The sequence below is a fragment of the Mobula hypostoma genome, chromosome 24, assembly GCF_963921235.1.
Source record: "Mobula hypostoma chromosome 24, sMobHyp1.1, whole genome shotgun sequence".
Lineage (NCBI taxonomy): Eukaryota > Metazoa > Chordata > Chondrichthyes > Myliobatiformes > Myliobatidae > Mobula > Mobula hypostoma.
Genome location: NC_086120.1, coordinates 24,934,132 through 24,961,955, shown reverse-complemented (window position 1 = coordinate 24,961,955; position 27,824 = coordinate 24,934,132). Strand labels below are relative to the sequence as shown.

Below are 27,824 nucleotides of genomic sequence, written 5' to 3'. Positions count from 1 at the left end.
TCAAATTTTGTTTGAGTTTGATATTAAGTGTTTCTTTATTTGAAATCTTACAATATAGCCCAATCACACACAAAGGTCAAATGGTTTCATTTAGTATTTAATTTAACTGAGGAACCCATTCATATTACACTTTCTCCAAACTCTGCAATATCCTTCCTCCTGCAATGTTCAGGGATATCTCATGATGTGGAAAAATTCATTTACCACTTTCTTCCCAAATGGGTTCCATTTCAGATTTTAGCAAGACTGGTGAAGTTGTGAGCTGGTTACTCACCAACAGCTGTAGGAAAGAGCATGGTTTCATGATGCCACAACTCAATCACTTTTTCTTTTAACAAAAGTTTAACTCAGCATCACAAGTTCTGGCATCTTTGGGGATTAAAATAGGAGAGAAAAATCCAATTGGTCGGCAGGTGGTTGCTGATCGAAGTCTCTGATTTCCAAAACTGTACAGTAAAACCGTGTGGAAGGAGTGGCCCACAGGCAGCAGTGAAATGGGTACAAAGGACAGCAGTCTGAACAGATTTGACCACTTGTACTGTCAGACATAGATTAGATCGAGAGTGTGTAGAATCAAGATGAGGAGGAAGAGGCCATTCACTGCCACCCTCTTGACGGCAGACTGTTGTGGCTTGCTGCTAAGTTCTTAGCAATGTGAAAATATCAGAAGTAAAAATCCTCACTCACATTACCCAGTATTTCTTCAAACACAACCTACAATGGAAGACTTCAATTCCCACTAAACATACTGATTTCCTTCTCCTTTTGAGCAAGAAACAGGGATGGGAGCCTCAATACCCATGAAGGAATTGCTAATGCTTCATTCAAAATTCATTCAAAGAGCTCACTGAAGCTTCAGCACGAGATTCCATTGCTTCTTTCTCACCCAAAGCTCAGAACTGACGGCACACTTGACCAAACACTTCAAATAAAACCAAATATTAAAATTAAAAAAGGTTAGGGTTGCTATGAGCAATCACCTCCTTCCCTTCTCATCCCTGATCTCTCCTTATCGTAACTCCCTGGCCTTTGACCTTCATTAATATACCATTGCAAACCAACACCCGGCTCCATAGATTCCTGACACAAAACAACCCCAACAGCTCCAGATTGTACTGATTCCTGCAGCTCCCAACCCGATGAGGTGCTGATGCCGAATAGCGATCTTACAGTGACCGAGTTTTCTCCTCCTACAACACTCCATGTCTCCTTTCAGGATTTTCCCAGTTTATCTTTAAACAGAGAAATAAATAAAGGAACATTCCTGATCATGGAAACCCTGATATAGATTAGATCACTCAACCTTCTAACTTACACATCAATCAAAATCACCCTCCCTTACACTTCATCCAAGCTCTCAGTGATGAGTTCAATAACTTGCCAAGGGAAGTCGTGCCGCAGCATAGGGGCTGACATTGATCGGAGTGGGATGGAGGGTTGGGAGGAACAGCTGCTGCCAGTACTGCTCAACACCTCACAGGAGCGGATTTCTGACTGGAAAATTGATAGGATAGAGATAAATTGTCCACTGTGCGACACTCCACATTTTCTGGCATGGGGCAAGTCATTTTGTTTTATTTTATGCTGTTTAGGTTATTAAATGGGGATGCCAAATTGAAATCACATTCACGCTACGGGGTCAAAGTTCACAATGACTCTGAAACTCAGGCAAGGCGGTTTCCTCTTGGAGTTGCTCGCTCATTCTTGGTGTTGTAGGCCGCATGCAGCTGGTTCATGGGATTGTCCGGCGATTTCATCCACTCTTTCTTCAGCATCTGCTTGAGCTGAGACAAGCGCATGTTGGGATTCTCTTTCTTCAACCGTGGCATGTTGGCATCCTCAAAGGCAGTGTAGGCAGCCCGCAACCGTCGTTCCGGGTGGTGGTCCACAGGCTCGGTGGTGCTGGAAGCAGAGCACAAACAATAAATACCGAGCACTTCTCTCCGAGCCTGTGCACAGCTGTGAGGGCGTGTGTGAGGGACCGAGAGGGAGCTGAGTGAGTAATTGCACATACACAAGTGCTTCTATGGAGAATAAACAGTCAACATCTCTGGCCAAGATCCAATGAAGACCCAAGTTCCTCCCGTGTGTTGCTCAAGATTTCCAGCATCTAATTTATAAATTAGAAATGTGGAGTGATACAGGGCAAGAGTGGGGTTAATAAAAATATTCTTTCACAGAATTGGCAAGACTACGGGCTTTGGTACTTCAAAATTTTGTGTCATGTGCATCAACAAATGGCAACGGGCCACAAGAACTCAGAAATAGTGATGTGTGGATTGGTCAGTCACTGTGTAACACTTACAAGAGAACATTTGCAGATGCTGGAAATCTGAGCAACACACACACACAAAATGCTGGAGGAACTCAGCAGACCAGGCAGCATCCATGGAAAAAAGTACAGTTGAAATTTTGGGCCGAAACCCTTTGAGACAGGCCTGTCATTGTCAACACTGTGGTGCTCTATTTGGGACAGGTCTTCACTAGGGTAGAGTTGGACTGTCACTGGCTGTGATGGCAATTGGATTACTTCGAGCACTAATGCAGATAGTTCCATCGCTACCTAATGAATTTTCAACATTCCATTTACTAAAGTGACAGATCTTAAGCAGAAATTGAAAATTACATTGGAGAATTGGAGAGAGCACTGGGATTTTTGTATGTTGAGAGATAAATAATACAGATAAACAAGACATAGCAGCGCAAGAGTCAAATCAGCCTCACTAATTTGGCTGATGCATATAACAGTGTCTGTAATGATTCTATGAGAAATGGGAGATTAGCTGTTAGTCATCTGAAATTCTGGTCAATTTGACACAGTAGGAGTTCCAGTGCTGGCTCTGTCATGATTCCCTGGGTATACAATGCAGTGGAGTACAAACTTCTTCCCCCCACCCTCCCCGCCACTATCCACGCCTCACCTGCTCAATACTGAAATTGCTTGACATCCGTGGGCTGTGAATATTTAAACTTCTGATGAGTGCAAGGCAGGAAGGGATTTAGCACACAGTACACTCTCCGGGGGAGTGACCAATTAAAAGGGAAATAGGGACACAGACACTACCAGAGGAGGTCAAAGAGTGAGGACAATCACATCTTTGCAAAACTGGCCAGTTTAGTAAAGTCAGTGGTTAAACATTTAGTGGCTGAGTTGTGAAAAGAAGAGACACAAACCTTTCAACGCTGGAGTTGGAGCTGTGGAGAATAACAGGAGAGTTGGGACTGGAGTTAAGGTGAGATGAGAACACAGGAACCTATGAAATGGAAGCAGTAAGAGTGCCTACTCAACCTTTCAGTCAAATCACAACTCATCTTTTACTTCTCAGTCACCTTAGGAACTTGATGATCCAAAGGCAGGACCAGGCTGATGGATTTGGAAAGGGACAGTGGCTTTGTCGCATTCCAATACATGCAAAGCCTGGCCACCCTGAAGGGCTGCAAAGCTCCCGCTCATTTTCAAATGGCTAAATAAATTTCCTCCCTTACTCTGCTCCCGGAAAACCTGAGCTAACACAACTGCACGTGGGCAGGCATTAACCCCCTCACCTCAGGGCAGCAATGGCATCTTCAATGGTCCTGGCATCAACGTCATCCTCATTGGGTATAATGCGGTTAACATTTTCCTCCAACGGCACCTCCAGGTGGCTCATCTGTTTCTCTGCAATTCACAATCACAGCAGTTCAACAACAGGAGCCCGTGGTCAAACCGTTCTTTTCAAAAAAAAGGGAGCCAAAAACCCATATTTCCTTGCATGAAAGTGCTACATTAGTGCAGAAGGTGAACAATGAAAAATACTCTGTCCCATGAACAATCCCAGGAAGTCACAGCATAGGCTGGATGCAGAATAAAGCACCCTTTTCTACTCTTCCCCTGAAATTGGGTTCTTCACATCATTTTGTATGGTTTTTTTTCCAGCAAGGGCTAAAAACTTAGCCAAGGAACCCAGGGACTGCTTTCTTGTCATGGTTCTGGAAATATGGAAATTATTGCCTTGTGTTGACCCTACAAGCGGAAAATTTACAAAACAGCACTTCCTGGCAATAAGGCTCAACCAGAGCTGCTGCACGCACGAGTTGCTTTCTCAACGGCCCATGGAAGTGACCTAACCTGGATGCAACATATCAATGCAGCTATAAAGATGGCAAGACACCTGCTGTATTTCATTAGGAGTTTGAGATGATTTGGCATGCCACCAAAAATACTTGCAAGTTTTCACAGATATACCGGGGAGAGCGTTCTAACTGGCTGCATCACTGCCTGGTACGAGGGAGCTACTGCACAGGATCGGAATAAGCTGCAGAGAGTTGTAAAATTAGTCAGTTCCATCATGGGCACCAGCCTCTGTAGTGTTCAGGATATCTCCAAGGAGCAGTGCCTCAAAAAGGCGACGTCGATCATTAAGGACTGCCACCAGCCAGGACATGCCCTCTTCTCATTGCTACCATCAGGTAGAAGGTACAGAAGCCTGAAGGCATGCACTCAACGATTCAGGAACAGCTTCTGCCTCTCTGCCGTCAGAGTTGTGCATGGACATTAAACCCAAAAACACTACCTCACTACTTGGAATTTTATTTCTTTTTGTTTTGCACTACTTATTTAACGATTTAAAAATAATAATTATATATAAAATTCAGGTTTTTCTCCTATTATCCTGTATTGCATTGTACTGCTGCCGCAACGTTAACAAATTTCATGACATGCCGGTGATATGAAACCTGATTCTGATTAGGCTCAATAACATAACAGAACTGCCAAGGAAGCTGATGCTAAACAAATCGCTTAAGAGAGCATCAAGATACCTTTGACTTCCTCTGTAGCTTGCCGAACATTCTCCTTTTTAACGGTTGCCTCAATCTGAGCTCGGGTTATCTTGGCCGGTGTTGGCGACTTGCTGGCTTTTGGTTTCACACTGCTTCCCTCTTCGTCCAGGAGCCGTTGGATTTCTTTCTTCCGCTCCAGAACTTCCATACGTTTCCTCTCTTTTTCAACCTGAAGGCCAAAAGGGGAAAAGGTCAAAACTCCAACTGGGCAACACGGGCTGCACCGTAACAGACAAAAATGGACCAAAGAAAGCACAACCTCATGCCCCAAGTGACTTGGAGTTAAAACTCCAAACACTGAGCGAGAAAGTCAGGAGGGGAAAAAAACAACAATAAGGCATTAGGGTTTAAAACTAAAATTAGACACACTAATATTAGACAGATGTTGATAAGTCCTTTGGAAATTCAAAAGAACCAAAGGGAACAAGTACACAAAGGCTTCTCTTAGACGAAAGCGCCATTAGGCTTAGCACCATAGATTTGCTATACATAAAAAGATGAGAGATACTTGGATATGGAAGGGAATACTTCCCATTCCAGCTGCCAGCTAGCATCAATCTCCACCAGGATAGGGAGAGCAGAGGTTAGAGAGAGTGAAGCTCCCCTGCAGTGCATCTCGAAACATCCCCCAGACTTCAGTGGTACAGAGTCCATTGAACTCTCCCAGGTGACACATGAACAGACAAGGAATGGAAGGACGTAGACTATGTGCAGGGAGATAGGACTTGTAAGATTGGCATCGTCGTTGATACAGACATGGTGAGCTGAGGATTCAGTTCCTGCAGTGTATTTTGTGAGCCTTAACTTCAGTCTGAAAAGAGTAGCTAATTAATCAGGAGACATTTTCCATCTTAAGGGTTGAATAGTCTGTCAGCTAGAATTTCTGCCTCGTTGCTCATCCAACTTGCATTCAATCCAGACCTGATGCGGAATTTGCACATTCCCTCTGTGAAACGGGGACACTTTTTACCTCATTAGGGACAGGGAGAGCCTGTGGTATGTCGAATTACTGGGTGAACGAGTAGTCTTTGGGGTACTGCAAGTCTGTGTCTCTATTGATGCTGCTGCATGCTTGCGTGCTCGGTGGGGGGTGCCGACGCTTCTTTACTGGTAGGGGGTGGGGGGGAGTCATTGCTTTGCTGCTACTTATGCTGGGGGGGGGGAGTTGGGGGGTCTCTGGGGTTCTAACATTTAACTGTCATTCATTCTTTGGAGCACTCCTCAGTTTTTGTGGATGTTTACAAAGAAAAGAACTTCAGGATGCATATTGTATACATTTCTCTGACATCAAATGTACCTATTGAAACCTATTGTAACCAAATTGGTTTCTAGGAATGCCAGAGTTTCTTCCTTCATTCCAAAAATGTATGGGTAGATAAGTTAATTGAGCGTTGTAAATTACCTGCAGTATATAGCAGAGTGGTAGAATCTAAGGGGGGGGGTGCGGTTTGATGGGAATGTGGTGAGATTAAATGGGCCAGAGTGTGATTAGCATAACAACAGGGGCTTGGTGCTTGGTGCTTGGTGTTTGGTGTGGATGCTGTGGGCCAAACAGACCATGTGTGGTGCACTGTGCCAGTGTCACCTTGGCTCAGTGGGCAACACTCTTGCCTCAGTGTGATCAAATTTTCATCAGAGAAGGAAGATATAATCAGACTAATGTAACACTGTTGGAGGGGCAGTGTCTCGAATGAAACGCTAAGTCAAGGGTTTCCCTTTAAAGTAGTACATGCTAATAATTCTTCGCCCCACAGACCTGGACAATATTTACTTTTCCACCAGATTAACAGTTTATTTCATATTACTGATGGTAGAATATCAGATTTCCCACATTACGTTGATGACTGCGCTTCTAAATACCTCACTAGCATCTCTGGGGATGAGAAAGACCCATTAAAAATGTAGATTCACATTTAAATAAAAGTAAAAGGATAGACATTTCTAAAGCACATGTTAAACTGGGGAAGGGGTAGTGCAGATCAAGGAAGGAGAAGGAAGCAAGCAGCAAGGAAGTGGTGCCCAATGATGACTCGGGAAGGGCAGAGTGCCCAGTCTGGGTTGGATTGCAGCTTTTTAATTTGGTGAAGAGGGAACATGGAGAGGGCATGTTGGAGAATGCATTGTATATTCATGAAGGGAAAGATTCAGTTGCACAAAAGACTGGACGTAACATGAGACTCGCCTCTTGGATTCACCGCTTCTTAAAGACCCAGGTTCCGGAATGATTAAGAAAATTGGCTGGCAAAGCCCATTAGCGTACAAGGAGCAAAATGTTGGTGTGGCGCAGCCTACTGAAAGGTTCGGGAAACATCTGCATTCCAGAAGATCGACATGCTTTCTTAATCGACCTTAGTGGTGGCCTGTGCTACCCTGCCAATGATGGGTCTGTTATCATCCACAAGCTTTTACATTTTAATTGTGATAGCCTCTTTCCCTAGTTTGGCGCAGCTGTGCTCTGCCAAGACCAAAGTCTCCTTTCTAGGGTACTATGTCCAGAACCTGCAGGTGGGTTCTGCATAACCACAAAGGAGAACTGCCTTCCCTTTCATTTCCAGCCCAACTTGAGATATTCACTTAACATTTGATAAGAGGTGACTATTCAGACCATTGAGTCAATGCCAGCTCTCAGAACAATCCTGTTAATCCTTTAGCCTTACATTATTTTGTTGTTCCTTTCCATGCCTTGCAGCACATCGGCCGGCAACCTTGCTGTTTCTTTAGCATTTGTTGTTTTTTTTTAAAAACGAGGCTGAGTTGCTAGCTCGACGCTCAACCCAGCGTGCAAGGAGCCGGCCGGATTCGAACCGGGGACCACTCACCTCGAGGTCTGGTGCAGATGCCACTACGCCACTAGCCACTCGTACATTACTTCCCTATAACTTTATTCTCTCTCACATACCCGTCAACTCTATCCTGAAATTTCCACCACCTGCCTGCACTAGGGTTAGGCTACAATGGCAAATTAACGTCCTAACTTGTAGGTCTTTGGGATGGAGGAGGAGTTTGGCAGGAACCCACCCAGGAGAACAAGCGAACTCCACACAGACAGTACCAAAGGTCTGGATCATACACAGGCCGCTGGAACTCTGAAAGTAGCAGCAGGGCAAGAGGAAACAGAAATCAGTACAGACTCCAACCCATGTCTGTGACAGAGAAATTATTCAAGGTTCCTGCAATTTATCGTTACCCACTGTGCCACCCTTCATTTCTTTCAAAACATGAATGTTAGGCGCAAATATGTAAAGGTTAAACCAAAGTTCAAGTTCAAACTTATGGTCATTCAACCATACACACGTGCAGTATCCAGCTGAACGAAACATCATTCCTCTGGGGCCAAGGTGAAAAACACAGTACATACAGTCACACACAGCATGTACAGTAACGATCCAACACATAACAGTCACAAAATAATATCAGCACAAGTCCCTGAGTGGCAAGGCTGAAAGATTGACAGGTTGACATAAAGTGCGAGGCGCATGATTATATAAGACAGAATAACGCTACTGGCACTATTATAATAAAACAAGCAGTTATATAAAAATATGTGAAACAGCAACAAAGAGATTTTGGAAAGGATGGGAGGGGTCTTTGACAAAGCTGGAAGCACTGCATATGCAATGCTTCTGATATACGACCTGAATGGGGAGGGAGAGAACTCGCACCCCCCCCAACCCAGAACTATAATCTGGAACAGTCTAATGATGACTGTCAGGGATCTTTTAAATTATTTCCAACGGACTAGATAGAGAGATGATATCTCACTGTCGGTTATAGCAGAGACCAAAACAAATCCCTAACAATGTGAGACAGTGATAAATTCAAAGGGGAATTCAGGAGAGAATACTTTCCCCAGAGATCTACGAGAATGTGGAACACGCTCCCACAGGGAGCGGTTAAGAGGAAGCTGGATGATCTCACGAGGCAGAATGAAATGGACGGTGATGAAGGGAGATGAACAGGAGATGGAGGTGGCTGGTGCAGAGCAAAATCACTGGCAATGGAGTCGGGGTGGGCTGCTGGGGGCAACAGGTCTATTTTTATGATTCACATTTGTGATAAATTTCTGAGGACAAAGCAAATAGCCTATGGGAAAATATTCCAAGTTCTAACGGCAGCAGTAGGACAAGAAGTAATAAGAGAATTCAACACAGCCTCCAATAGATGTGACAGGGAGAAACCAGCTGGAATTCCTCAAACTCATCATTACCCATTCACCCCTGAGTCAGAAACGCACAGATAATGAGCAGGACTCTGTAACTCACTGTTACTGAGATTAAAGGTTAGTTTTATCTGTCACATATACATCAAAACATAGAGTGAAATGCATCGTTTGTGTCAAGTCAAATCAGAGAGGATGAGCTGGGGTCTGCTCACAAGTTTTGCTCCACTTCCGGCACCAACACAGCATGCCCACAATTTACTAACCCATACGTCTTTGGAAAGTGGGAGGAAACTGGAGAACCTAGAGGAAACCCACACGGCAATGGGAAGAGCGTAGAAACTCCTTACAGACAGTTTTGGGGATCAAACCCCAATCAGTGATCACTGGCACCGTAAAGCAACTGTGCTGACCACTACAATAGCTTGCCAGCAAAAGGAAATCAGTGATGGCTCCTTTGGTTTCTGGGAAACGATCGATCATTAGTAGTCAATGGAGAACAGGATGTTCTTCCTATTTGAATTACATACCATACATCCAATCATTTAAATTAGAAGCAGAAGCCAATTGGATCCTCAAGACTATTCCTCCATTCAATTGATTTGTTCTAGTTCCACTAAGCCCAGCAAAATTAAGAAGGATGCAGTGGAGCAAGGTCCAAGCAAGGCTCAGGGATGAGCAGGGGATGTCATCGACTCTCTTCAATTCAGTGGCAAAAGTTCAAGGCTGACCCAGATCATTCTCAACCCAAATGTCACATTTAATTATATTGATCACACACCAGAATATGCCATTTTGGAAAAGATTGCTTCGCTCTAACTCTGCCTTAAGTCAATGGTAGTGGAACCCCTTAATGAGTATTTTGCTTCAGTGTTTACCTAGGAAAAGGATATGGAGGGCCAGGAGATCAGATCTGCATGTATAACTACGTGAGGGCTTTTAGAGGTCAAGGAGGAGGAAGTGTTGGGTTTTCTAATGAGTATTAAGGTGGATAAGTCCCCAGGGCCTGATGGGATTTACCTCAGGTTATTGAAGGAGGCAAGAGACGAAATGAGATTGCAGGACCCTTGACCCGTATCTTTGTGTCCTCTCTAGTTGCAGGCAAGGTCCCGGAGGATTGGCGAGTGGCTAATGTTGTACCTCTATTTAAGAAGGGAACAAGAGAAAATCCTGGGATCTATAGACCAGTGAGTCTCACATCAGTTGTGGGGTAATTGCTGGAGAAAATTCTTAGTGATAAGATATATGAGCATTGGCAAACCCATGGCCTAATTAAAGAGAGCCAGCATGGCTTTGTGTGGGGCAGATCCTGTCTTACCAACTTGACTAAGTTTTTCTGACAAGGTGACAAGAGAGATTGAAGAGGGTAGGGCAGTGGATGTTGTCTACATGGATTTTAGTAAGGCATTTCAGAAAGTCCCTCATGGGAGGCTAATCCAGAAGATTAAAATGCATGGAGTCTGTGGCAAATCGGCTGTTCGGATTCAGAACTGGCTTCCACACAGAAGGCAGAGGGTAGTGATCGAAGGGACTTATTCAAGCTGGAGGTCTGTAATTAGTGGCATTCTGCAAATATCTGTGCTGGGAGCCTCTTCTGTTTGTAATGTATATAAGTGACCCGGGTGGGTTAGTAAATTTGTGGACGATACCAGTATTGGTGGAGTTGTGGATAGTGTAGAAGACCGGCAAAGAATAAAACACGATATAGACCAGTTGCAGATATGGCTAAGAAATGGCAGATGGAGTTTAACCCAGAGAGATGTAAAGTGTTGCACCTTGGTAGGGCAAGTAAAAGGAGACAGTACAATGTTAAGGACAAGGTCCTTATATAGCTTTTTATCTTGGTTGTTGAGCAGAGAGATCGTGAGATCCAAGTTCATGGCTCCTTGAAAGTGGCTACACAGGTTGATAGGGTGGTTCAGAAAGCTTATGGAATGCTTACTTTCATTAGTCAAGGCACTGGGTTCAAAATTCAGGAGGTTATGTTGCAAGTTTATAAAACTCTGGTGAGACCACATCTGGGGTATTGCATTGCATACAGTTCTGGTCACTCCACTATAGGAAGGCCGTTGAATCTTTGGAGAGGGTGCAGAAGAGGTTTACCAGGATGCTGCCTGGTTTAGAGGGCGTGTGCTAACCCAAGTGACTGGATAAACTTGGGTTGTTTTCTCTGGAGCGCAGGAGGCTGAGGGGAGATCTGATAGAGGTTTACAAGATTATGAGAGGCATAGATAAAGTGGACAGAGAATATGTGCTTCCCAGGGTTGAAATTCCCAGGAGGGATTAGTGTTTGGTTGTTTTTGATTTGCTTTTTAGCTGGCTTGGCACAACATTGTGGGCTAAATGGCCTCTCCTTGTGCTGTACTCTTCTATGTTCTATCCTTTCTTTAATAAAGGGCTTAAAACTGCTCAAATATTTCAAGTGTGGTCTGACCAATGCCTTATAAAGCCTCAGCATACATCCTTACTCTTATATTCTAGTCCTCTCGAAACGAATGCTAACATTGCATTTCTCTTCCTTACCACCAACTCAACCTGCAAGTTAACCTTTAGGGACTCCAAGTCCTTTTGCATTTGATTTTTGAAATTTTTTCCAGTTTAGAAAATAGACTACGCCTTTATTCCTTCTACCAAAGTTTATGACCATACACTTCCCTACACTATATTCCATCTGCCACTTCTTTGCCCATTCTCCCAATCTGTTTAAGTCCTCCTGCAGACTCCCTGCTTCCTCAACACTACCTGCCCCTTCACCTATCTCTGTATCATCTGCAAACCTGGCCACAAAACCGTCATCCAAATTGTGGACATATAATGTGAAAAGGAGTAGTCCCAATACCAACCCCTGCAGCCAGTCAGAATAGGCCCCCTTTATTCCCACTCTTCACCTTCTGCCAGTCATCCAATCTTCTACCCACGCTAGTATATTTCCTGTAATTCCATGGGCCCTTATCTTGTTAAGCAGCCTCATGTGCAGGCCTTTTGAAAATTCAAGTAAGCAATGTCCACTGACTCTCCTTTGTCTAGCCTTTTGATATTTCCTCAAAGAATTCTTGTTTCCTCCCATGGTCCAAGGACGTACCAGTTAGTAGGTTAATTGGTCACAACAAATGTGATTAGGCTAGGATTAAATAGGTACGAGGTTCATTGGGCTGGTAGGGCCTGCTTCTAATTAAATAAAATAAACCAACACATCCTTTCTTTCAAATCTCTCCATGGTCCAACATCCTTCCTTCCTTGATCATCTTCTCCAGATCTTTACACTCAGTGCTTTTGGTCATTCTCAACTTGTCACGAGCTCATATTGACTTTGCTTTTTGTCTCTGGAATTTCCCTGCAGTTAAAACTGCACAGGGAACAGCTGGAGTATCAAAACACACGCTCTTCTATGACGCCTTGTGCAACTTCAGTACGCCCAGAATCATTTAGAATTACAACATTTTTGAAGATCAGCGACAGTCATTATTGTTATGCCGAAAATACGACAGCTGATCTGCACAGAGAAAGCTCGCACAAAGATGCCAAGTGGCAAGATTACACAACAGCTGAATTCCCCACATGGATGAAAGCCCTGCACTGAGAAACGACACTATAATTTTACTGGACAATCTTTATGTCTGGATCCTTGTATTAATCATGGTCAAAATCACGGTTTAAAGACTAGCAAGTCCTCAGGAGCTGAAAGCTGCATTAAAGTTTCTAAAATAAGTGGCATCAAAAGGAGTGGATTGATTGTTAACGATGACTCCAAATTCCCCAGATTAGTCCCAACAGATTTAAAAACTGTAAGCATAATACCAGGAATCAATAAGAGGAGGAAGGAAGACCATTGGGAACCATTTGCCAGTTAGCCTGAAGTATGTTGGCCTGAAAAGAATGCTAGGATGCATTACAAAGAAATGGTAACAAGTTACTGAAAAAATTCTTTTCTTAGTCAACATGAAAGAAATGTGGCAATTTTTATATGTTTCCTTGAGCAGGTTAAATGACCAAAACAATGGACGTAGTGTATTTAGTCTCAAAGGACAACTGATAAGGTACGACATAGAACTTCACTGTCCCAGGCATTAGTGGTAACATAATCATCCATTACAGACAGAAAACAATCAGATATATGGGTCACTTGCAGGGAGGCTGAAACTAATGAGGTGCCACAGGAATCTGAGCTGTGGCCTCAGCTATTTAAAATCTATATTACATTTTAAAATGAGGGAAAGGTTGTGAAACAAGTGTGTTGGGTCAAAGCTTGTAAGGGTATAAAGAAAGCAATCAGATTCCAAAAAAAAAAATCACAAATGAAATCCAAAATCTAAAGCAGAAAATGCTGGAAATATTCAATGAGTCAAAAAACATCTGTGGGGAGAGGAACAGATTTAACATTTCAGGTTGACAACCTCTTGAATACTGGTCTACTGTTAGATCTGGGTATTCTCATACCAGATACACAAGGTTATCCTGCAGGTATACAATTTTCATTTAGGAATGCAAATGGGTTCAAGCCTTAATTACAAGAGAGACAGAGCACAAAAATAGAAACATTCTCTTACAACTACACATACAATTTTGCTCTCCTTATTCAAGATGTATTTGCTTTGGAAATAGTACAGGAAAGGATAATTAGATAAATTTAAGCACTAATGATAACTGAAAAGCAGAGATTGAACAGATTAAGCCTAGCTCACTCGAGTTTGTAAGAATCTACAATAATTTTATGTCAAAATACAGAATTTGGTGGGGACTTCATATGAAGGGTTAACGTTGAGGATGTTTCTTCTAGTGGATCTAGTGGGAAATCTGGAATGAGAGGGCATATTCTCAGGTTTCGAATCACTTGTTTAAAACATGAGAAATTTCCTTTCAGCAGGTTGTGAAACTTTGGAATTTCCTACCTTAGAGAGTTGTGAGTGCTGAATCATTAAGTACATGGGAAATTCAAATGGATAGTTGGGTAATCAGTGATCATAGAGACCAGGCAAGAAAGTGGATGGGGTGGGATTCGATCAGTCATAGCTTTATTAAAGGGTAGAGGAGTATCAAAGGGCAGAATGGCATATGCTAGCTCTGAATTCTTATAGCTGGTCCTTATGTAAATTAACATTTCATAATTTACTGGCATAATTTACATATTACTATTTAACTATTTATGGTTTTATTACTATTTATTATTTACGGTGCAACTGTAACGAAAACCAATTTCCCCTGGGATTAATAAACTATGACTATGACTAAATACCCAATTAGACAACAGCTCTGCCACCTGGTGGCAGCAAGCTGCAGCTGCAAGTGTTTAAAAAACTGACCTGAAGTACTAACACTGTGGAGCTGCGAGTTGCATCAGTGGGTTTTCTGAACTGCCATCTGCTTACAGGTGCTCAGTAGGAGGTGCCTCTCAGATGTTTATGTGCCACTGACAATCTGAGCTAAAAATACATCCTAGCTACAAGAACAAACTTGCTTTTGTATACAACAGTGCTTTCACAACCTGTAGATGTCCCAGGCATGGCACGGCCAAGGAATTGTAATCAAGTGCAGCCATTATTACGCAATACATTTCTATTCTGCAAGATTGAGAAGAAAATAAATTAATGTTTTTCTCCTGACGATGAAAGAATAAACATTAGCCAGGGCAATGGGAAGAACTCTCCCACTATTGTTCAAAACTTCTTATCTCTAAACGGAGGCAAATGATCTATCCCTTCATCAGAAAGGCCACACCGTTGAAAGCGTAGCATTTGCTCTGTACCTAACTTAGGCTGCTCATACCCTGGGAGGGCTTGCAGGATAGTGTTTTATTTTTTACTTCATATCCCAAGTATGCTTGAGAGACTACTGTAGAGGAAGCTTTACCATGGGAGTGTCTGCCAGTACTAACATACTGGGAGAGAACAGCTAACTGAGAGCAGATCAGAGTTCAGAACTGGGATCACAATACCTGGTGTCAATCAAGCACAGATAAAAAGGTATATAAAACCAGTACAAGATTGGTGACACACCTTTCTCTGCTCCTTCCTCATTACATGCTTGTCATCGTCCTTCCAGTAGGCATCTTCGAGCTCCCGCTGCAGCTTTGCGTCAGCTGCTGCCTTGAGCTCTGCTTTCCGTGCCCTGGCAGCCGCTGACTTGCTGTTTTCTCCCTGGAACTTCTTGGGCATCCCGTCTGTTACCACCGGCTGAAACAAAAAGAACACAGGAATTAGAGCAGAAACACCAGGGGTACAGAGGTACAGGCACACACCAGACACACACAGAAATACAGGCACACGCCAGAGGCACACACAGAAATACAGGCACACGCCAGAGACACACACAGAAATACAGGCACACACCTGGATTTTTAAAAAATGATGCACAAATAGGTGATGCAGTTCAAAAAATGCAGCCAGACTGAATCAGCGGCATTTGTACAGCGAAGGACAGAAAATAGTCTATCGAACAGATTGGGATACGCCACAGGATGTAGTGACGTCCAGAATCTGAAACCCCTGTGGTAATCCCCAGGGTGGTTTCAAGAAATTTCAGTTTTTGAACTTTAAAGAAAAAGGAAGCAACAGCAAACTGCTACCAATCAGTGATGAGGCCGCGGCTGGAAAGCTACATTCAGTTCTGGACACTGCACTTCAGGGAGGATGTCAAGGCATTGACATAGGACAGAGGAGATTCAACAGGACGTAAGCAGGAATGAGTGATGTTGGTTGTGCGCAGTGATCAGAAATGTAAATTAACCTCAAGTTAATTTTAAATTATTCGATTCAAGAATAAGAGTCATTGAGTCAGGGAGATTTAGCATGGAAACCGTTCCTTCAGCCTAGAGTCCACACAAACCATCAGGCACCAACTTTTATGCTTACTATACCCCTTGCCATTTTATTCTCCCCACACCATCACGATTCCTCCTAAACACAGGGAGCAATATACATAGACAATTAACCAATCAATCCTCATCCTTGGGATGTGGGGAGGAAACACAATCCCAGAGGAAATCCACATGGGTGCAGGGAGAGTCCAAATCAGACCACACCTTCGGTCAGAGTTCAACCCGGGTCTCTTACACTGTGAGCGAGTGGTTTTACTAACCATATCACTATGCTACACCAGATATCTGGGATGTAACATAGGAATACCAATCTATCAGGCCACATACTGCAGTTACCAAGCTGGCATTCCGACCGAGTCAAGTGATCAGGCTTCCAGTAAGCTGAGCACAAAACCCAGTTCAACAGTACAGTCGAGTGCAGAGGGAGTGCTGAGTTCCTGGATGCACCATCCTTTGAATTAAACAATTAATCAAAACCCATCAGCCTTCGCAAAATTATAGTGCCCACAATGCTCAGGAGAAGAAGTGGTTGGAGCATCTTGGATAATATTTATCCCACATTAGAACATGGAGCTACAATACATTCAACTTTCCAGGTCCAGCAATCCGCATGATCGGATGGCACAGTAACGTAGTAATAGTACCAGTGACCCGGGGTTTAACTCCTGCCGCTGTAAGAAGTTTGTACAGCGTGGGTTTCCTCCGGGTGCTCTGGTTTCCTCCCACAGTCCCAAGACGTGCAGATCAGTAGTTAACTGGTCACATGGGGTGTAAGTGGGCGGTGGGGCTCACTGGGCGGGAAGGGCCTGTTACTAAGCTGTATCTCCAACTTAAAATGAAAAATCTTTCTGACATTTGCTTCCGGTGGATGCAGGGTAGATGTCGACACTTAAGAGAAATTTGGATAGGTACATGAATGAGCTGTGCATGGAGGGTGATGGTTCAAGTGCAGGTTGATGGGACTAGGCAGTTTAAATGGTTAACACAGACTAGATGGGCCAAATGGACTGGTGTAGTGTTCTGTGACTCTACTAGGCATAAGGAAGTACTGAGATGGAATAAATTCTACTTGACTAGCTCAGTGCAGCTCTAACAGACAAGAACCACAAAACGACCCAGGACTGACTTCCTGGCAATCAGTAAGGCTAAGTGGCCACCCTTCCAGCACAATTATTCTGAAGTCAGGTGCTCCACAAGATTGTCCCCTGCTCTACTCCCTGTACGCTCATGACTGCGTGGCCAAACTCTGCTCCAACTCATCTACAAGCTTGCAGATGATAGCACCATATCTCAAATAATGATGTGTTGGAGTACAGGAAGGAGATAGAGAGTTTAGTGATATGGGTCATGACACAATATCAACAAGGGGGCTGGTCACTGACTTCAGAAGGGGAGGAGGTGCACATGCTCCTGTCTACATTAACGGTGTTGAGGTCGAAAGGCTGAGAGCTCCAGGTTCCGAGGTATGAACATCACCAACAGGTTGTCCTGGTCTAATCACGTTGACATCACTGCCAAAAAAAAGCTTGCCAATGCTCCTACTTACTCAGGACTAAAGAAATTTGTTATGTCCCCATCAACTCTTAACAATTTTTATCCATGCACCAAAGAATGCATTCTGTCTGGATGCACACTGGCTTGGTGTGGTAACTACGCTGCAAGAAACTGCAGAGAGCTGTGGACCTGGTTCAGCACATCATAGGAACCAGCCTCCCCTCTATTGGCTCTGTCTCTAGTTCCCACTGCCTCAGTAAAGCCTCCAGCATGATCAAAGATCCCACCCACCCAGGACATTCTCTCCTCTCCCCTCTCCCATAAGACCAGAAGTAGGCCCATCGAGTCCGCTGGGCCATTCCATCATGGCTGATCTATTATCCACCTCAACCCCATTCTCCTGCCTTCTCCCCGTGATCTTTGACACCCTGACTAAGCAAGAACCTATCAACCTCCACTTTAAATACAACCAATGACTTGGCTTCCACAGCTGTCTGTGGCAATGAATTCCATAGATTCACTACCCTCTGACTAAAGAAATTCCTCCAAATCGCTGATCTAAATGGACGGTCCCTCTATTCTGAGGCTATGTGCTCTGGTCTTAGACTCCCCTGCTATAGGAAGCATCCTCTCCACATCCACTTGATCTAGGCCAGCACATTTTCTTAGATAAGGGACTCAAAACTGCTCAAATATTCCAAGTGTGGTCTGACCAATGCCTTATAAAGCCTCAGCATTAAGTTCTTGCTTTCATATTCCAGTTCTCCTGAAATGAATGCTAACATTGCCTTTGCCTTCCTTACCACCTGCAAGTTAACCTTTCGGGAATCCTGCACAAGGACTCCCTAGTTCCTTCGCACCTCTGATTTTTGAACTTTCTCTCTGATGAGAAGTTTCAAAAACCTGATCTGATTGCACCAGGTTCAAGGACAGCTTCTAACCCACTACTAGCAGACTCTTGAACAGATCACTTGTATGGACTCTTGGCCTCACAGTCTACCTTGCTGTATTCTTGTACTTCATCGTTCATCTACATTGCACTTTCCAGTGGCTTTTACACTTCAGAATCTGGTTTAATATCACTGGCATATGTCATGAAATTTGTTAACTTTACAGCAGCAGTACGATGAAATACATGAAAAATAGAACATAGAAATTTAAAAAGAGAAAAAACTGAATTATAGTAAATATATGTCTATTAAATAGTTAAGTTAAATCAGTAGTGCAAAAAAAAACAAATAAAAAAGCGGTGAGGTTAGTGTTCATGGGTTCAATGTCTATTTTGGAATAGTCTAGCCGGGGGGTGGGGGGGGGAGAGGCTGTTCCTGAATCACTGAGTGTGTGCCTTCAGGCTCCTGTACTTCCGTCCCAACGGTAACAGTGAAAAGAGGACATGTCCTGGATGAAGGGGTGCCTATTGATGGATGCTGCCTTCCTAAAGTACTGCTCCTGGAAATTGTCTTGGAGGCTGGTACCCGCGATGGAGCTTTGCAAGTTTCTGCAACTTACTTGGATCTTGCACAGTAGTGGCCCAGACAGCACTGTTTAACCTCATTCCTGCTGAGTGCACTGGGTAACGATTTAATCTGTACAAACAGTGTGCAAGATAAGCTTTTCTCTGTATCCTTGTACATTTGACAATAATAAACCAATTCCAATCACTCACTCCACCCGCCCAGAATACTGCCCACCTACAAAAGACACTACAGTTACTCACCTGAGCTACAACACACTCTAAACCCACCCTCTCTGCCAGTCGCAGCAGCAATGCCTACGGTATGAGAGTATTTAAACAAATTCAGGCAAGCACTTCAAAAGGGAGAAGACACAGATCTGAAGTGAAATCTCTAAGTCATCCCTCACTCTAAACCAGGGGTTCAACCCTTTTTATGCCATGGACCAATACCATAATGCAAGGAGTCCGTAAGCCCCAGGCTGGGAACCCCTGTTCTAAACCAATGTTATTTACCTTTCCACATTTTTAGAAATCTGAGAGAAATCTAGAGGCTGGGAAACTCATTCAGCCCTCAGGCCTGAATGCAACTGACCCTTTGACTTAAATACTCACATTTGTAGAAAACATGCTTCCGAATTGATGATGGACTTAATGCTGTCACATGTACCAAGATACAGTGAAAAGATCTTATTTGCATGCAATCCAGCCAGTGCATTCCATACAGTAGTACATCGAGGTTGTACATGCTGTAGCGTGGATGAAATTACTGGAGAGACAGAGTCACTGGTAGATACAAAGCAGCTTCTTTATTCGACACAAGGTACAGCAGGTACCTACATACCGAGACGCTTTCTGCAGGAAGGTCTGTTAGCTCAATGTGGGCACGATATTTATATGCTAAACACAAAGGTCATCGCTACTTAAAGGTTATAGACAATAGTTAGACAATGCTTCCTATTGAAGCTACATACTTTCGGATTTCATCCTTTCCCTCTGACACCAACATGTCTGGGTTGGTATCCACAGCCTTTAGTTCAATCCACAATACATTTATTTGGCATTTTACGTGCTAACATAGAAGACAATTAATATTTATAATGTATAGGTGATACTGTCTTCAAAACTACAGTATCAGGTCAAACTACCAGAAGCATCTGGTATTTACACCTTTTAGGAAGCCCATTGTGGTGGACTCAATCCACAGTCCTTTGTCAAACAGTTAAAATAGAAATCTGGTGGCCAAAGTCATTTAAGTGTTAACAAATCATCTACCCAAAAAGAAATCCACTCTAACAGTACAAAAGAAACAAAAATGCAGAATATAGTGTTTACAGTTACAGAGAAAGTGTAATGACAGTGCAGATTGAGCAATCAAGAGTTCATCTTTAGTGTACTAGTCTGTTCAAGAGTCTTAATTGCACTCAATTAAGGACCAACTACCCTTTTAAGCTTCATGTCCTGTCTCCATCTAATGATATAAGGGAACAGGAAAATATAATAAAGAATAAGATGATAGATCAGCAGTGACAAACGTTTAAGGAGATATTACGTAAGTAGCAGAAGTACATTCTGCTGAAGAAAATACCGCTAACTGAGTTAAAGGTTGCACTGAATCAAAAGAAAAACTATGTAACATTGGTTAGTGCCAGACAAGAAGAAAGGGAATTTTTTACACATTAAAAAGATGACTAAAATATTTAAGTATGGGCATGAAAGCAAAAAGTAACTCAAAATAAAACAAGAGCTTCTACAGGGATATAAAGATAGAATATGGATTTAAACTTTTGTCCCTTAAAGGAAAAGACTGGGGACTTAATAATAGGAAAGAGAAACAGCAGATGTTCTCAATAATTATCTTGGGTATCCCAATAATGAAAGACGATAATGATAGAAGCCACTTAAGGACCATAAGACAATAAGATTATAAGACACAAGAGCAGAATTAGGCCATTTTGCCCATCATCCACTCCACCACCCAATCACGTCTGATTTATTATCCCTCTCAACCTCATTCTCCCGCCGTCACTCCATAACCTTTGATGTTCTTACTAATCAGGAACCTGACGATCTCCACATCCACTTGAACGCGTTCCACAGACTCACCACCCACTGGCTAAAGAAATTCTTCCTCATATCTGTTCTAAGGGGGCACCCTTGTGTTCTGAGAGTTAAAATAAACTCTTATCACTAGAAACAAAACCTGCTTGGCCATCAAGTCTCCTGAACATGAGAAGAGAAGAGGTAAGAGGCCAGAGTGGCGAATAGTAGGAGGGGGAGGGGGAAGGGGAAGGGGAGAAAGAAAAATTATCAGGAGAAATCCATGTGCATACCATCAGGCTGGAGGCTACCTAGACAGAATATGAGGTGCTTTTAAGGCCAAAAGTGGAATTTCCTGGTGGCCAACCATCTTCATTACTATCCCCATTCCTATTCCAACATCTTGGTCCACGGCCTTCTCTTTTGCTAAGATGAGACACACTCTCAGGGTGGAGGGGCAACACCTCATATTCTATCTAGGTGAACTCCAACCTGCTATCAAAACACCAACTTCTTCTTCCATCCCTTCCCTCTTCTTTTATTCCCGCTCTGGCCTTTTACCTCTTCTTCTCATCTGCCTTTTGCCTCCCCCGGTGCCTTTTCTCCCATGGTCCACTCTCCTCTCATATCAGATTCCTTCTCTTTCAGCCCATTAACTTTTCCAATCACCTGGCTTCACCTATCACCTTCTAGCTAACCCTCCTTCCCCTTCCGTCTTGGCCAAAAATGTCAACCATCCATTCATTTCCCTAGATGCTGCCTGACCTGCTGAGTTCCTCCAGTATTTTGTGTGTCGCTTTGGATTTCCAGCATCTGCAGACTTTCTTGTGTGTAGGAGACTATATACTTGTTTACCTAACACTGTCACTGGGGAAAACCTCCCTTCTGGAGGAGGTACTGGTAGTACCTTTGGAAAATCACAAGATTATCAAAGAGAGTCAACATTATTTTATGAAGGAAAACACCAGTACACAAATTTGCTAGATTTGTTTGAGGAGCTGCCAAATAGGGTGGTCAACGGGGAAATAATCGATGCAGAATATTTGGATTTCCAGAAGGTATTCAAAGAAAATTGCCACATTTAAAAGGTTACTACAAGAAATAAGAGTGCATGGTATTGGAGGCAACAGATTGACATGGATAGGAGAGGAGCTAATTAACAGAAAACAGTTGAGATGAGTGGGTCATTTCCCCCATGGGCAATCAGTAGTGGAAAGCTAGGCGATTAGTGCTGGATCATCCACTCTTTATGATCTGTACGTTACCAACTTGGATGAACAATCCTATGTAAGTTTGCTGACCTTACAAAGATGGATCAGTTAGAACGTTACAACAAGAACACAAAGTGTCTTTAAAAGTATTTAGATACGTTAAATGAATGAGCAATAACCTGTGAGCTAGATTAAAATGTGGAGAAATCAGGTTATCTACTTTCCAAAAGAAGAATGAAGAAAAAAATTATTACTTAAACAACCCAAATCTACAACAGGAATCAGTACAGAGGGATCTGGGGCTCCCAGTACAGAAAACACAAAATGTTAGGACCCAGGTACTGAAGTAAGTGAGCAGGATGAAAGGGCATTGCCTTCATTGAAAGGGATAAGGATTACAAAAGTAGAGAAATGTTGCTGGAGCTTCGCAGGGCTGGTGAAACCACTCATATTGTTCTGGAGGCAGTGCAGAGGAAGGCCATTAGGTTGAATCCTAGGAAGAAGGGATTGACATACGAAGAAAAGTTGAGCAAACTGGGCCTGTATTCACTAGAGCATGCAAAAGAGATGATCTTGTTAAAACGGAAGATTCTGAAGGTGTTTGATGGTGTAAGATGACACTTTCCTTTGTGATGCATCTAGAATAAGGAGACAGTTTCAGAAAATGATGCTACTTATTTCAGAAGGAGATAAGGAAGAATTCCTTCCCTTTAAGAATTATGAATCTTATGCTGTGGAGGGAGGGTCATTTTAGCATATTCGAGGAATAGTTCGTAAGCCAGCCAGGGTGTAGTGGCATCAGCACCAAACTTTGGTTGGAACCCAGCTGGCTCCTTGCTCACTTTCCATCCCTGCTGAGCTGCGTGTTGAGCCAGCACCTCGGCCTCGTCAAAAGCAGATAAAATGCGAAAGAAACGGCACATTTGCCACCCAAAGTGCAACAAGGCGCGGAGAGGAATAACAAAGAAACAGTTCAGCAGATGTTAAAACTACAGAATCAAGGGATACAGGGAAAGAAAGAACGAGTGATATTAAGCCCATGATCTTACTGAATGGTGGAGCAGTCGGGCCTATTCCTGGTACTATTGACACATCCTGCAGTGGAACACGGCAAGACAGGGCTGGGCCCAGAGCATACCAACACAGGATTTGGAAATCCATACTCCAATGCTCTGCAAAGCACGTAGATTAAACGGTGTAAGTCATGACAAAAACAGAAAGTGAAACATGCAGTACAGGAGGCCACTGAATCCATCATGACTTTCCTCTCTGAAACAGCTCTCCAGCTAGTCCCAGCCCCAGCTCCTTCCTCAGGGCAGCAACTTCTCTCTCTCTCTCGGTTTTGTCCAATTCCCTCTCAATAACGTTTGTTCAGAATTGTACTTATCATCTGAACATAACATGGGCTTTATATAGGTGCACAAACATATCAAAGTGTATATGAGAATCCAGTATTGCCTAATGACCGGGACATTCCTCGGGGTTGAAACACTCAAATGACTCACACTGGAACACAGTGACTGAACGTGGACAGTGCATGTTAGGTCATGGGCAGATGACTTCAGCATTGTGGGTGGAGAACAAGAGGTTCATTTTTCGAAGACCAGGTTCTCCCCTTCCACCACAATTGACACTGCCCTCACCCATGTCTCCTCCATTTCCCATACATCTGCCCTCACTCACCCTCCTAGTCATCACAGGGATAAGGTCCCCTTGTCCTTGCATACCACTCCACAAGCTTCCATATCCAACACATTATTCTCCACAACTTTCGTCATCTCCAATCCAAACCACCACATAGCACAACTTCCCTCCTCCCCCCCCCCAACTTTCCATAGGGACTGCTCTCCATGTGACCCCCTGTCCACTCGTCCCTCCCGGCACGTATCCCTACAAGCATAACAAGTGCTACACCTGCCCGTACAACTCCTCCCTCACCATCATTCAGAGCCCCGAACAGCACTTCCAAATGAAGCGACACTTCACCTCAGAATCTGCTGGGGTCACCTACTGTCCAGTGCTCCTGGTGCGGCCCCCTCCGGTGCAAACTGAGGGACCACTGGGTCGAGAATCTTTGCTCTATCCACCGAATGTGGCTGGATCTCGCTGCATCTACCCACTTCAATTTGACTTCCCGTTCCTCTTCAGACCTCTCTTCCTGCCACGATGAGGCCACACTCGGGTTGGAGGAACAACTCCTTGTATCCTGTCTGGGTAGCCTCAATCTGACGATATGAACATCAATTTCTCTAACTTCTAGTAATTTCTCCTTTCTCCCTCCTTAACCCTTCTCTTTCCCAATCTTCTTACTCTGGGTTCTGCCCCCTTCTTTTCCAGTCCTGATACAGGCTCTCGTCCCAAAATATTGACTGTTTATCTCCCTCCAGAGATACTGCCTGACCTGCTGAATCCCTCCAGCATTTTGTGTGTGTGTTACACTAGAAAGAATGGACTGGGATAGCCAAGTGTACAAAGGTATGTACGAGACTCTCAGCAGAAGAAGAGCCGAGACAGTTAAGAAATGGGCAACACTAGAGAACTGGAAATGCAGTAGGTAGTCTTAATATTAGCATGTTCCTGAAGTTTTAAAACTCAGAAACAAAATATGTGATGGGAACAATCACTTGGATTTAGTTTGCCTAATACTTGGACAAAGGAAATTCTCCACAGCCACTACTGTTGGCAAGGAGTTTGACAATGAGGTGACGAAAGGTGGGGAGGGGGTGCAGTGGGAGCTGAGTTTAGCCAGTGTACACGTGGAAACCGGCATCGTGTTCTGAGATAATATTACCACGAGCAGTACACAGAAGAGAATCCATTGCTGTTGGTTCTCTGCCTGTAATGGGAAACCCAAGAGTGGCACCAGGAGAGCTGCTTGACCGAGTGTCGCACAGACAGCCACTGGTGGTGATGGTGTGATCAACTGAGTCGAGGGCTGCAAGCAGTCGACCTCTCTGTCACAATCACACAGTGAGAGATCAGAGCTCCTCCTGGGGATTGGGGGGCTCAGAAATCACCTGGGTGACTTGAGATGCACCACCATCAGCATTTTGAAAACAAAAGCTCAGCTTCTGTGTACTTCGTTACAACCCGAGGCTTCGGACTGTTATGTCACTGTGTAAATTATCATTTACACATGACTCATCTAACTAACTGTGGCTGGGCCCAGTAACAGGAAATAGTGCACCTTCACTCCTGCAAATAAAACCTGGAGGTTTACAAAGATTTTTTTTACTTTTGCTTTGTCCTTTACTTTCCTCTCTTCATTTCACTACAACTCAAATTGCTCTTCATTCACTCTTCCCTTTTTTACACCCAACTTTAATAAGTTATGAGATAGATTGCTGGTCCCATCCATCAGATGTTCCAGGAACCTTGAAATCCTTGGCAATTCTCTGCAACGCTGCCACACCTAGTTACGGGTGAGGAATGAATCAATTAATGGGAGAACGTGGCTCCAAAAACATTCCCACCCTCGATGATAATAGAACTCAGAACTTGTCACTGTTAAAGACAAGACTGAAGCATTACTGCCGTAAGAACGCAAGAAAAGAGGAGTGGGCCACTTGCCCATCATTCAGTACGATTATGACTGATCTGACTCATGCTTCTTCTCTTGTTCTGTGTCCATTCCCTTTAGCACCAACCCCCCCCCCCCGTTCCCTGATCTTTGATCAATTTATTTCACGTCTCTCTAAATGCCCCCTATGATCTGGCCTCCGCAACCCTCCTGAACAGAGAAATCCAGATTCACCATTCAGTACAACAAAATCATATTAAAAAATTTAAATTCTCATTCTCCACCCCAATTTTGGAACAAAGTCCATTCATTCTAGGTTCCCTCACTGCTGAAATATCTTGACATTTATGCTATCATACAACCTCAGGATCTGACATGTTTCAATAATATTACCCCCTATTCTTCTGAATTCCAAAAAAGATCTAACTTCTTTCGCTGCTCCCTCTCATCCCAGTCATGTTCAGCCAAAAGAGCTACTGATTACCTATCTCAGTGTCCTACTAAGATCCTGAACAATAAAAAAGCCAATATGATCTGCTTTACATGCAATCAAGAAATGCTTCCATACAGACAGGGGTCAGACAATGTCCCAATCTCTTCCACTGCCAGTACACAAGTCACGTCTCATTCAAACAGTTATTTTTCCAAACATTTTCAGACATCCACCACGGATGTTTATGCTCCAAAACTAGCCATTCTTCTGGCCAAACTACTCCAAAATCAGAATACAACAAAGAAAGTACTGGAGACAGAAATGGACAGTCAACATCTCAGGCCAAGACCCCTCATCCAGAATGGTTACAGATGAAAGGGAATGAGCTGAAATGAGTTGTAATGAAATTAAGGACTGGTTACTGTATAACACATGTATCTGCCTGGCAGTGTTGACAATTGCCCAGGTATGTCCTAGTCATAAAAAGCAGGACAAATCCAAACAAATTAATTACTACTGAATCAGTCCATCAGTCCACCATCAATCAACTAAGTGAAAGAAGGTATCATTAATCATGATATCAAGTGACATTGTTCACACCAGTAACCTGAAGATAATCACATAACATTATTGTGCACAGATACAAGGTTTACATCCAGTAATGATAGATAGACAACAATTAGGCATTGCCATCCCTCCTTAGCGCTATTTTTTTTTAATTTTGGCAATTTATCATCAAAGTAGTAATTTAATGTACTGTTACCACAAATTTTCTGACATACATATGTGACAATAAATCTGTCTGATTCACCCTTCCAGGACAGTCATCCTTTCTCCAGCAAACTCTGACACTGCCCCCCCCCAACACACACACACACACACGTACGCACTCAGCTCTACACTAAACTGAAAGCTTAGATGTTACATTCACACCTCCTATCAGACTAGAATCCCAATACATAAATCCAGAAAAAAAATATAGGCGTAGGGTTGGCACAGAGACTTGGACCTACGAGAGGAACTCACGAAAGCTCAGAGAGGAAATTAAATAGTATTTTCATTTCCATTCCTGTCAAGCTGGGTCAGTTTTACCTTCTTGTATCCGACCAGTTGGTGGGAAAGGAGAATCCAACATCATCGCCAAGGCAGCCTGTGCTTGGAAGGGTCTATTTCACTCTCCTATAGAGCAACCAGCCCCCGCACCTCTCTCCTCCACCAACACAATTAACATCGACATTAATTTCTATCTGTTCAAAAGCTTCGTCAAGAAATTACTCACCGACTCAAACGCCTGAACATTCAGCCCCACAACAGATCCCTCTCTCTGACGCCTCCTGATGACGACAAGGGCTTGTCTATTCCACTGCCAGTACACAAGTCACGTCTCATTCAAACAGTTATTTTTCCAAACATATTCTCAGCATATAAAATATCCCATCCAATCGACTAATTGTTTTGAAGAAACAAAATGGCTCAAAATGTGGGGTCCTGAGGAAACGTGAACTCCAGCTCCGTTTTGAGGCGTTGGTGGGCTTGACAGCCATGCTGTTGAGGGGAAGATGGGTTCGCGGACATGTTGGTGAGGGGAAGATGGGTTCGCGGACATGTTGGTGAGGGGAAGATGGGTTCGCGGACATGTTTGTGAGGGGAAGATAGGTTCGCGGACATGTTGGTGAGGGGAAGCTGGTTTCGCGGACATATTGGTAAGGAGAAGATGGGTTCGCGGACATGTTGGTGAGGGGAAGCTGGGTTCGCGGACATATTGGTGAGGGGAAGATGGGTTCGCGGACATATTGGTGAGGGGAAGATAGGTTCGCGGACATGTTGGTGAGGGGAAGATGGGTTCGCGGTCATATTGGTGAGGGGAAAAGCGACAAGA

General features: G+C 43.5%; 1 protein-coding gene across 2 annotated transcripts; it reads right to left on the bottom strand.

Moving 5' to 3' along the window:
• Positions 1-27,356, bottom strand: ccdc124 (coiled-coil domain containing 124). 2 transcript variants are annotated; one of them, XM_063032682.1, is made up of 5 exons: positions 27,225-27,356; positions 14,974-15,150; positions 4,801-4,990; positions 3,547-3,658; positions 1-1,902 (listed from the first exon to the last, which is right to left on the bottom strand). In XM_063032682.1, exons 2-5 carry the CDS (start codon positions 15,130-15,132, stop codon positions 1,665-1,667), a joined length of 699 nt encoding a protein of 232 aa, XP_062888752.1. In that variant the 5' UTR covers positions 15,133-15,150; positions 27,225-27,356; the 3' UTR covers positions 1-1,664. The 2 variants fall into 2 exon arrangements, with proteins under 2 accessions (XP_062888752.1, XP_062888750.1); XM_063032680.1 differs by lacking the exon at positions 27,225-27,356 and adding an exon at positions 27,038-27,142.
• Between the last annotated feature and the right edge of the window lie 468 nt (positions 27,357-27,824).

Coding starts and splice junctions, on each gene's coding strand:
- ccdc124 (XM_063032682.1), bottom strand. CDS start 15,132: ATGCCCAAGAAGTTCCAGGGAGAAAACAGCAAGTCAGCGGCTGCCAGG. Junction 4,991..14,973: donor TGAGGAAGGAGCAGAGAAAG/GTGTGTCACCAA, acceptor TTTGGCCTTCAG/GTTGAAAAAGAGAGGAAACG. Junction 3,659..4,800: donor AGCTACAGAGGAAGTCAAAG/GTATCTTGATGC, acceptor TGTGAATTGCAG/AGAAACAGATGAGCCACCTG.